The sequence below is a fragment of the Trichosurus vulpecula genome, chromosome 3, assembly GCF_011100635.1.
Source record: "Trichosurus vulpecula isolate mTriVul1 chromosome 3, mTriVul1.pri, whole genome shotgun sequence".
Taxonomy (NCBI): Eukaryota; Metazoa; Chordata; class Mammalia; order Diprotodontia; family Phalangeridae; genus Trichosurus; species Trichosurus vulpecula.
Genome location: NC_050575.1, coordinates 217,802,670 through 217,815,192, shown reverse-complemented (window position 1 = coordinate 217,815,192; position 12,523 = coordinate 217,802,670). Strand labels below are relative to the sequence as shown.

Here is a 12,523-nt window from a genome sequence, read left to right as displayed (position 1 = left end):
TTTTTACGTGGTCAATTTATTATCAAGAAAGAACTCCAAGACTTCCAGGAGATCTCACAACATTTGCCTCCAAAAAACTGTAAAATAATGCCTCAAATTGAATTCTAGAGTAGCACAGCCAACAAAAGGTCAGGATGAGACATTTTTCCAGCCCAAGACAACTCAGGAGGTTGGAAGGAAAGATCTGTGATGTGGGGGTGGAGGCTGGCTTGAAGCTCATGTAGATGAAATACCAGTGGTGGGACTAGATGGTGGCGACAGAAGTAGCAGCAGCTTCAGGAGTTCTCAAGCCAGATATGGTAAGAGGACTGGCAACCGGTCAGAAAGAGATTACAGGAGACTCCTGTGCTAACACTGATGCAGGACCAGATACTGTTTGGCAAATCTATTGCCTATACTCACTTCTGGGTCATGGTTCAAGGGAAGAGGTGTACTTTTGGTTAAGAGGAAGTGGGAGCTGGTCACAAGAGATCAGGAACCCCAAGGAACAGTAACACTTTCAGTCCCAAGGAATCAGGGACCCTGTAGAGTAGTATCATTTCCAGTCCCAAGGGAGCAGGACCCCTGGGAAGCAAAATTAACTGCAATCCTAAGGGATCAGGGTGCTTCCAAGATAAAGACCAGAGTGCAGGCTGAGAGAGCAGTGACCACACTTCTCCCAAGATCGTATCACCTGCGAACACCAACAACTTCTAAACCCCAAGAACTAGCTCTTAAAACAGCACTGTAAAAAAGCCAGAAGATTGAGCTAGTAAAACTAGTACTCCTCCTCCCCCATGGAGAATTGAGCCCAACTTTAACATAAAGTTCAAAATCAAGAACTAGAGTAGAAAAATGAGCAAACAAAAAAAAGAACCTGACCATAAAAAGCTGCTATGGTGACAGGGAAGACCAAGACACAAACTCAGAAAAACACAATGAAGTCAAAACAACTATAAGCAAAGCCTCAAAGAAAAAAATTGTGAATTGGACACAAGCCTAACAAGAAATCCTGTTAGAGCTAAAAAATGATTTACAAAATCAAGTGAGAGTGGAAGAGGAAAAATTAGGTAAAGAAATGAAAGCAAAGGATGAAAATCACACCTTGAAAATTAGAATTGGCCAAATGGAAAAAAGAGATACAAAATCTCATTGAATAAAATACCTTAAAAATTAGAATTCGTGGGGGGTGGAGCCAAGATGGCGGCTGGTAAGCAGGGACTAGAGTGAGCTCCGTACCCGAGTCCCTCCAAAAACCTATAAAAAATGGCTCTGAACCAATTCTAGAACGGCAGAACCCACAGAACAGCAGACGGAAGCAGGGCTCCAGCCCAGGACAGCCTGGATGGTCTCTGGGTGAGGTCTATTCCACACAGAGCTGGGAGCTGGGAACGGAGTGGAGCAGAGCCCAGCCTGAGCGGCATGGACCATCCAAACCAGAAGCCGGGCGGAGGGGGCCCTAGCGCCCTGAATATGTGAGCTGCGGCAGTTACCAGACCCCTCGACCCACAAACACCAAAGACTGCGGAGAAGGTTAGTGGGAAAAGCTGCGGGAGTGGAAGGAGTTCACGGTTCGGCTTCCAGCCCCGGGGGGGCAGCTACAGCTGTTGTTACTTCCGGCTCCAGGCCCACCTGGTGGGAGGAATTAAGTGGCAGATCAGAGCAGGAGTGCAACAGCCTGCTGAAGATCTAAGCCCAGTCTGGACTGGGGGTTCTTGGGGAAGGAGTAGTGCGGGTCTGACAGAGCTGGCACCTCCCCTCCAAACGTGGAACATAGAACTCGTTAGTCTACAAGCAGTCATACCCCACTGAAAAACTCAAGGGTCAAGTTAGTGGGTTGGGAATATGGCCAGGAAGCGAAAACGCGCCCAGATTCAGTCTCAGACTTTGGATTCTTTCTTTGGGGACAAAGAAGACCAAAACATACAGCCTAAAGAAGACAACAAAGTCATAGAGCCTACAACAAAAGCCTCCAAGAAAAACATGAACTGGCCCCAGGCCATAGAAGAACTCAAAAAGGATTTGGAAAAGCAAGTTAGAGAAGTAGAGGAAAAATTGGGAAGAGAAATGAGAAGGATGCGAGAAAACCATGAAAAACAAGTCAATGACTTGCTAAAGGAGACCCAGAAAAATAGTGAAAAATACACTGAAGAAAACAACACCTTAAAAAATACACTAACTCAAATGGCAAAAGAGCTCCAAAAAGCCAATGAGGAGAAGAATGCCTTGAAAGGCAGAATTAGCCAAATGGAAAAGGAGGTCCAAAAGACCACTGAAGAAAATACTACTTTAAAAATTAGATTGGAGCAAGTGGAAGCTAGTGACTTTATGAGAAATCAGGATATTATAAAACAGAACCAAAGGAATGAAAAAATGGAAGACAATGTGAAATATCTCCTTGGAAAAACCACTGACCTGGAAAATAGATCCAGGAGAGATAATTTAAAAATTATTGGACTACCTGAAAGTCATGATCAAAAAAAGAGCCTAGATACCATCTTTCAAGAAATTCTCAAGGAGAACTGCCCTGATATTCTAGAGCCACAGGGCAAAATAGAAATTGAAAGAATCCATCGATCGCCTCCTCAAATAGATCCCAAAAAGAAATCTCCTAGGAATATTGTCGCCAAATTCCAGAGCTCCCAGATCGAGGAGAAAATACTGCAAGCAGCCAGAAAGAAACAATTTGAGTATTGTAGAAACCCAATCAGAATAACCCAAGATCTGGCAGCTTCTACATTAAGAGATCGAAGGGCTTGGAATGCGATATTCCGGAGGTCAATTGAGCTAGGATTAAAACCTAGAATCACCTACCCAGCAAAACTGAGTATCATGTTCCAAGGCAAAATATGGATTTTCAATAAAATAGAGGACTTTCAAGCTTTCTCAGTGAAAAGACCAGAACTGAATAGAAAATTTGACTTTCAAACACAAGAATCAAGAGAAGCATGAAAAGGTAATCAAGAAACGGAAATTGCAAGGGACTTACTAAAGTTGAACTGTTTTGTTTACATTCCTACATGGAAAGATGATATGTATGATTCATGAGACCTCAGTATTAGGGTAGTTGAAGGGATTATGCATACACACACACACACACACACACACACACACACACACACACATATATATATATATGTTTATGTATATATATATAAGTGAATGTGTATGTATGTATATATCTATGTGTATATGTATGTATGTGTATGTATGTGTATATATATGTGTTTTTATATATGTATGTATATATATATGTAAAAGAGAGAGAGCAGACACAGGGTGAGTTGAAGATGAAGGGAAGATATCTAAAAGAAATAAAATGAAATTAAGGGATGAGAGAGCAACATACTGAGAGAGGGAGATAGGGAGAGATAGAATGGGGTGGATTATCTCGCATAAAGGTGGCAAGAGGAAGCAGTTCTGGGGGAGGAGGGGAGAGGGCAGGTGAGAGGGGAATGAGTGAACCTTGCTCTCATCAGATTTGGCCTGAGGGGGAATACCATACATACTCAGTTGGGTATCTTACCCCACAGGAAAGAAAAGGGAGGAAGATAAAAAAAATAAAAGGGGGGGGATGATGGAGGGGAGGGCGGATGGGGGTGAAGGTAATCAAAAACAAACACTTTGGAAAGGGGACAGGGTCAAGGGAGAAAATTCAATAAACCAGGATGGGTTGGGAAAGAGCAAAATAGAGTTAGTCTTTTACAACATGAGTATTGTGGAAGGGTTATACATAATGATACATGTGTGGCCTAGGTTGAATTGCTCGACTTCTTAGGGAGGGTGGGTGGGAAGGGAAGAGGGGAGAGAATTTGGAACTCAAAGTTTTAAAATCAGATGTTCAAAAACAAAAAAAAGTTTTTACATGCAACTAAAAAATAAGATACACAGGCAATGGGGTGTAGAAATTTATCTTGCCCTACAAGAAAGGAAGGGAAAAGGGGATGAGAAGGGAGGGGGGTGATAGAGGGGAGGGCTGACTGGGGAACAGGGCAACCAGAATATAAGCCATCTTGGAGTGGGGGAGAGGGTAGAAATGGGGAGAAAATTTGTAATTCAAACTGTTGTGAAAATCAATGCTGAAAACCAAATATGTTAAATAAATAAATTTAAATTTAAAAAAAAAAATTAGAATTCGTCAAGTGGAAGCTAATGACTACATGAGACATCAAGAAACAACAAAACAAAGTCAAAGGAATGAAAAAAAATAGAAAAAAAATGTGAAATACTCATCAGAAAAACAATCGATCTAGAAAATAGCCTGAGGAGAGATAATTCAAGAATTACTGACTACCTGAAAGTCGTGATCAAAGAAAGACTCTAGCTATCATATTTCAAGAAATTATCATGGAAAACTGCCCCAACAGTTTAAATCCAGACGATAAAACAGAAACCAAAAGAATCAACCAATCACCTCCTGAAAGAGATCCCCAAATGAAAACTCCCAGGAATATTACAGCCAAATTCCAGCGCTCCAAGGCCAAAGAGAAAATACTGCCAAGTAGCCAGAAAGAAACCATTTAAATACCATGTGGCCACAGTGAGGATTATACAAGATATATTGGCTTCCATGTTAAAAGGAATGAGGGGCTTGGAATATGATATTCCAGAAGGCAAAGGAGCTAAGATTATATCCAAGAATAACCTACCCAGAAAAACTGAGCATAGGCATACCTAGTTTTATTGAACTTCACTTTATTGTACTTCACACATAACTGTGTTGGGTTTTTTTTTAAATTGAAGGTTTGTGGCAATGGAGTCAAGCAACTCTGTGAGCACCATTTTTCCTACAGTATGTGCTCACATTGTGTCTCTGTGTTACATTTTGGTAATTCTTGCAATACTTGAAACTTTTTTCATTATTATACCTGTTATGGTTATCTGTAATTAGTGATCTTTGATGTTATTATTATAATTTGGGGGGAGAGGGCAGTAGTGCCATGAACTGTGCCTATATAACCCCACAATGACCTCTAAGTGTTCAAGTAAAAGGAAGAGTCAATTGATGCAGCAAACTTCACTGCTGTCTTATTTTAAGAAATTGCCACAGCCACCCCAACTTTCAGCAACCTACTCAGATCAGTCAGCAGCCACGAACAACAAGGCAAGACTCTCCACCAGCAAAGAGATTATAACTCACTGAGGGCTCAGATGATGGTTAATCTAATCTATTACTCTAGGTACTATCAATAATTTCATTAAAGAGAATGACAATGAGACAACATGACAAAATTTGTGGGATGCAGTCAAAGCAGTACTTAGGGGAAAATTTATCTCTCTAAATTTGAACATCAATAAAAAGAACCAGAATATTACAGAATAGATCACAAAGATCAAACACTAGGACCAGGTGGGATTTATACCAGGAATGCAGGGCTAGTTCAATATTAGGAAAACTATCAGCATAATTGACCATATCAATAACAAAAACAACAAAAATCTTATGATTATATCAATAGATGCAAAAAAAAAGTTTGACAAAATACGATACCCATTCCCATTAAAAACAATGTAGCATAGGAATTAATGGAGCATTTTTTAAAATGAGTAGTATCTATCTAAAACGAAAGCAAGTATTTTTTTGTAATAGGGATGAACTTGAAGCTTTTCCAATAAGAATAGGAGTCAAATAAAGATGTCCAACATTATTCAATATTGTATTAGGAATGCTAGCTATAGTAATAAGAGAAGAAAATGAAATTGAAGGAATAAAAATAGGCAATGAGGAAACAAAAATAATCTCTTTCGCAGATGGTATGATGGTATAGTTAGAGAATCCTAGAGAATCAACTAAGAAACTAGTAATCAACAGCTTTAGCAAAGTTGCAGGATATAAAACAAACCCATATAAATCACTAGCATTTCTATATACTACCAACAAAGTCCAGTAGAAAGAGATAGAATGAGAAATTCCATTTAAAATAACTGCAGACAATATAAAATACTTGGGAGTCTACCCGCCAAGATGAACCCAGGAACCATATGAAGAGAATTACAAAATGTTTTTTACACAAATAAAGGCAGATCTAAACAATTCAAGAAATATTATTTGTTCATGGGTAGGCTGAGTTAAAATAATAAAAATGACAATTCTACCTAAGTTAATTTACTTATTCAGTGCCACAAATTAAACTACAAAAGAATTATTTTATAGAACTAGGAAAAGAGTAACAAAATTCATCTTGAAGAACAAAAGGTCAAGAATAGTAACAAGGGAATCAATGAAAAAAAACTGTGAAGGAAGACAGCCTGGTACCAGATTTCAAACTGTATTACAGAGCAGTCATCATCAACACAGTCTCGTATTGGCTAAGTAATAGGGTGGTACATCAGCGGAATAGATTAGGTACACAATGCACAGTAGTAAACAGTCATACTAATCCTGTTTTTGAGAAACCCAAAGATCCAAACTTTGGGGATAAGAACTCATCATTTGACAAAAATTTCTGGGAAAACTTGAAGGAAGTTTGGAAAAAACTAGGGCTACACCAGCATCTCACACTATACCAAAATAAGGCCAAAATGGGCACATGACATAAAGGGTGGTATCATAAATAAGCTAGGGGACCATGGAAAAATGGATCTGGCAAATTTATGGATAAGAAAGGAATTTATTACCAAACTAGAGATATAAAAGATCAATGGAAGTAAGACTGATAATTTTGATAACACGAAAGTAAAAAGGTTCTACACAAACAAAACTGAAATAGCTGAAATTAGAAGGGAAACAAAAACTGAGAAAAATTTTTATAGCAAGTTTCTCTGATAAAGCCTTCTTCTTTCAAATATATTGGGAACTGAGCCAGATTTATAAAATTAAGAGCCATTCCAAAGAATCAAAAATTGAGGGGATGCCCATCAATTGGGGAATGGCTGAACAAATTGTGGTATATGAATGTGATGGAATACTATTATGTTATAAGAAATGATGAGCTTCAGAAAAACCTGGAACAACTTATATGAACTGATGCTGAGTGAAGTAAGCAGAACCAGAACATGTACACAGTAACAGCCACATTGTGTGAGGACTGGCTTTGATAGACTTAGGTCTTCTCAGCAATGGAAGGATTTAAGACAACTCCAAAAGTTTCATGATGGAAAATGCTATCCACATCCAGAGAAAAAACTTTGGAGTCTAAATGCAGATGGAAGCATACTACTTGCTCTCTGTCTTTTGTTGCTTTGTTTTGTTTCTTCTTTCCTGTGGTTCCTCCCGTTGGTTCTAATTCTTCTTTACATTATGACTAATGTGAAAATATGTTTAAAATGAATGTATATGAAGAGCCTATGTCAGATTACACGCCATCTTGGGAAGGGGGAAGGAGAAGGACAAGGACAAAATTTAAAACTCAAAATCTTATGGAAGTGAATGCTGAAAACTAAAAATAAATTATTTTTAAAAATAAAAAAATAAGAGCCATTCCCCAGTTGATAAATGGTCAAAAGATGTGAACAGGAAGTTTTCAGAAGAAGCAATCAATAGTCACAAAAAAATGTGCTAAATCACCACTCATTAGAGAAAAGCAAATTAAAACAACTCTGAGGTACCACTTCACACCTAACATTGGCTAACGTAACAGAAAAAGAAAATGACAAATTTTGGAGGGGATGTGGAAAAACAGGTACACTAACGTACTGTTGGTGCAGTTGTGAACTAGTCTAACTTTTTTGGAGAACAATGCTCAAAGGGCTATAAAACTGTGACCCTTTGATCCAGTAATACCACTACTAGGTCTGTATTCCAAAGAGATCAAAGAAAAGGGAAAAGGACCTATTTATATAAAAATATTTATAGCAGCTCTTTTTGTGGTGGCAAGGAATTAGAAATTGAGGGGATGTCCACTAATTGGAGAATGGCTAACCAAGTTGGGTTATATGATTGTAATGGAATACTGTTGTGCTGTAAGAAATAAAGAGCAAGACGGTTTCAGAAAAACCTAGGAAGACATATATAAACTCATGCAAAGTCAAGTGAGCAGAATCCTGAGAACACTGTACACAGTAACAGCAATATTGTAAAGAAGATCAATTGTGAAAGACTTAACTACTCTGATCAAGACAATGATCCAAGACAATTCCAAAGGACCCATGATGAAAAATGCTATCCACATCTAAAGTGAGAAACATACTTTTTTTTACTTTCTTGATTTTTCTTGGGTTTTTTTGTATGTTTTCTTTTGCAACATAGCTAATATGAAAATATATTTTATGTGATTTCACATGCATGATATCAAATTGCTTGCCTTCTCAAGTGGGAAATGCAACATTTTAAAAAATGAACATTAAAAAAATTTTTACACATAATTGGGAAATATTTAATGAAATAAAAATATTAAAATGGAAAAAAAAGAAACAACTGCAATGATTCACATGGTGGGGTGGGGAATAAAATTGCTGAGAAAGAAAAGAGAAAAATCTCTCAATACTTATTAGCTTACCAAATGACTGCTTTCTAAGGGTTCCAATAAAATTCAAACCCTTTAATAGTTCAGATTTGACTGTATGAAATAGGTATCAAAGGAATGTTTTAAAATTTTCTTTTTAATATAACTTACTAAAAATATAACACAGCAGAACACCTACCAATGAACCGAATCCCAGTGTCCAAAAGTGCTCATTTCTGACTTCTAAGACTCCATCCAAGGTAGAAACCTAGAGATAAAAATCATTGATAAAAGTCCATCTTTTCATGTTTGACACACTCTAATTTCTACCAACTACTGTTTCCTAATATCTAAATTTCACTGTATCTTATTGCCTCCACTGACACTAATGAATTTTAATTATAATTAGTGAGTTTTTATAAGAGACAGTAGCAAATAAGGACTTAGCTTTAAATCCAGGAAGATCTGGGTTCAAGTCTCTGACACATAGTTCTATGATGCTAAGCAAGTCACTTAACCTCTCAATGCACTATGCAGCTCTCTAAGACTGTAGGTTGCAGAGAAGGTATCACTTTGCATCAATAAAAGAACTTCCCTATACTAACAAAATCACAGGTATGGTCTCTAACCCTAGAGAATTTATAAAATTAGACAACAGTGAGGTAGAAATCCAGAACTCAAAGCTCTGAAGTAACGAAGCCCTTCCCACATTAACCGGAGCTTTCGGATTGATCACAATGCTAGTTTGGAGAAAGAGTTGTAGATGCTACATGAGCACAGGGGTCATCGAGGCCCAGGTAACAGTCCAGAGGATGACTTCAACAGAGACAAGTGAAAAGTAGTTGAAACCAGGTATGTCACTTTACCTCCTCCAATACCTGTCTTTGGAAATTCACTGGCTGGTATTGAAAATTCCTCTGACTTATCTGCCTTTTGTTATCATGTTGTTATTCTCTCTAGGCTACATTATTGAAATGATTCTAACTTCCAGAGAGCAGGAAATATATACTTTGGGTCAATCCTACCTGGAGTATAACAGAATGCTATTCATACCTACTCCTTAAGAAGAATTTCACAATATTGGTAATTTTACTAAGAAACCCATTTAAATGTCAGCTATTATTACCTCTCTGATAAGTTTATCCAATTGCCCAATAACATGAGGTGGTGTAGTCTAGGAGAAGAAAACAACAATAAATTATGATCACTATATGAAAGAAGACTAGTTGATCAATGACTCAGAAACTGTAAGAATTTGGTTATATAACATACCCTGCTTTAAAGTGTTACCTCTGAGGTTGCAACAAGAATGACTATCAAATTTGGGGACATGATAGGGAAGTAAGGCTAAAAGATTCTAGAGTTCTATCATACAAATTCCTGGGACTATCAGCCTATACTCAAATTAGTTCATTTTTTAGGCCCTCTGCCCATCAAGCTAAATGTACTGTCTAGAATTGCTGTAAAAGTCATTACAAAAGTTTCACTTTCCCTGCTTCTGGAAGCATTGTCATGTGTAATTTCGGAAACTGGGGAGAAGGGGGGAGGAGGAAATGCTTATCCTAGTCCTGGGGATAATTCTGCCTGATCATTACCCCAGTACCAGCCTATTTACCCTGACCCAATTAGTGAATAGAAATTCAAATGTAAAGTCTATAGCAAAAGAAATCTGTTGATTTTTGGTTCAGTAAGACTAAAAGATTCACTGTTAGTAGCCAGAGATTAAGAATTTTAAACTGTGTATATATAAATAAATAAAAATGAGAAGCTGCACTTCTTTTTCATTTAACTTATTTAACATAGGGAAATAACCTCACTAACTTGGTTTTTAGTACAATACAAACATAGGACTAAATACCCTATCCATTTTATCAGTCAGTTATGAGCATTCACTGTATCCAGATAGCATGTTTTAGGAGAAATGATTTCATTTTAGTGCCTAAACCTAAATCAAGCTACCAAGTTATAATGGGTTCTCCTACTAGTAACCTAAAAGTTTGTAATTATATAGTTTGCCTATTAGATAAGAAAAAATTAGGAAAACAAGGATCATATCAAGCAGGCAAGTTTAGAGAAGAAAAGACCTAAGAAGACTTTCCTTACCTGGAGTAACACCTTCCCACTATACACACTCATTGGATACATAGTACCAACTGTCATCAGAGCGATAGCTATAGCTGAAGCAGTGTCTACTGCAAAATAATTACTGAAATGAGAAAACAATGCCAAGAATAAATGAAGGTTCCTTAAACCACCTGGTAATTCAAGCTACTTGTTACCAATTCTCAAAATGCATGGTATTGTTAAAACTGGTCAATATCAGGAATGGAAAAGACCCAAAGAATTTCCAGTTTTTCAAGATAAATTTTTCCACAACAGTTGGAACTTTTAAAAAATAAGCTACTTTCATAATATACATACAAATAGATATGTAGACAAATAAGGTTTTTTTTCATAACAACTGTGGCATTAAGTAATAACAAACCTAAGTGCAGGATATCTGCATTATGAGGCAATTACTACATCAAGCAAGAGATAATGTGGAAACCCATGTTATACCAAAGATATTAAAAATAGTTAATTTCCTTGTCAAACATAACTATTTAAATTTTAATTTCTCTGAAGCAAAAATAGCTTATTTTGTGTAAACAAATTCATTCGATTTGCTACAAAAATACTAACTTACTGACAGGTATTGTAAAAGTTTAGAACTCCCTGAAAGGTGGGGAAAGGGGTGGGTTCTCTAGTATTTTATTGATAGAAGCTTTTCTGTTAAGAGTATAAAATTCTACCAAAGGTTTGATTTGTTCAGAAATTGCTTTACGGGAAGGTTCAATGCTCCAAAGTCATAGGTTCCTCATACATACTCCTTTCCCAAGTGCTTCTCAATATATGCAGTATTCTCTTGTAAATGGTGTCCTATTCTCTAAAATAAGGCAGGGTCTATTAGCAATAAAGGCATTATTCTAATAGCAATAGCTACCACATGAGTATAGAAGCAATGTGGGTATTATTAACTGAAAGCAAATAATTGGGTGTTTCATTTCCTTAAATTGTTTCCACATTAATTTGTTTTGTTTATCTGGTGACAACTCACAAAAAGATTAACCTTCAGTATTTTTACCAATCATAAAAATCTTGAAACATTTAAGTGGAAAGAATCTTAGTGGTTATCAATTCTCGCTCTCTCATTTTAACCTTGGGGCAGCTAAGGCCTAGACAGGTTAAACAACTTGACTGAGTCAAAGCAGCATGTTAGTGACTCAGCTGAACTAAAACCCAGGTTTCTTGATTTCTGACCCAGGGACACTCCTTTAACATTGCACTGGCTTTCTTATAAGTCAGGTCTACAGAGTAGTTGTTAGTACTAATAGGAGTAAGAAAAATACTTACTTTATTTCAATTAACATGTATGTAATACAAAGAGCAAAAGCTCCAGCAAGATCGATCAAGACAAAAGGATTCATTCGAGGAAGGAATATACTGCTAAGCCCTGGAATGATTCCACACAAACTATAGGGAAAAACAAACCAAAGTAGAATTCATTAATACTATTCTGCTGAAAATGTACAAAAAAAAATGAACTACATTTCAATAACACATCATCTATTATGTTTTTATAGATGGAAAAACTTTGGGGCAAAGTTTAATAATTGACAAAGGTCTACTGGATTTTTTTTTTGGTATTTTATCTGTGCAACTTATGCTAATTCAACAAATTCAACAAACATGGCAACAAACAGTATATAAGAATAAGAAGCCACCTTCTCTGCTATTTATGTACTTACAGAATGAATACTTCAATTTACAGTTTCTGTAGAGAGATTAATTTCTTATACTTTAAAAAAGTTATATATTATTGTTTAATTAAGTTATAATCAAAATGGCATTCAAGCTTACCTTCTACTAAGATCGGCAACATGTTCCTGAAGCCAACTAGTAGTAGCAGCTACATAAAATAAAAGAGATTTTATTATTAACATGACATCTAGGGAGAACAATTCAATAACATTCATGATTTCTTTTATTTTAACTTTTTGATAAGTTTAATGAACACCAGGCAAAGTTACATGCAGAAGTACTTCTGCTAAGATTCCTTGGAGAGCTTTCTCCTTTGCATATGTCACCTACAAAAAGACTTCCCTGGTGAAGTTATTTTA

General features: G+C 36.6%; 1 protein-coding gene across 1 annotated transcript in view; it reads right to left on the bottom strand.

The window, feature by feature from the left end:
* Positions 1-12,523, bottom strand: part of SLC30A6 (solute carrier family 30 member 6) — a 49,419-nt gene that overhangs the window by 6,855 nt on the left and 30,041 nt on the right. Inside the window, exons 9-13 of the mRNA XM_036750828.1 lie at positions 12,264-12,312; positions 11,757-11,876; positions 10,467-10,569; positions 9,490-9,537; positions 8,563-8,631 (exon numbers count right to left, since the gene is read on the bottom strand). Coding sequence (XP_036606723.1) covers positions 8,563-8,631; positions 9,490-9,537; positions 10,467-10,569; positions 11,757-11,876; positions 12,264-12,312 — 389 coding nt within the window. The remainder of the gene's footprint in view (positions 1-8,562; positions 8,632-9,489; positions 9,538-10,466; positions 10,570-11,756; positions 11,877-12,263; positions 12,313-12,523) is intronic.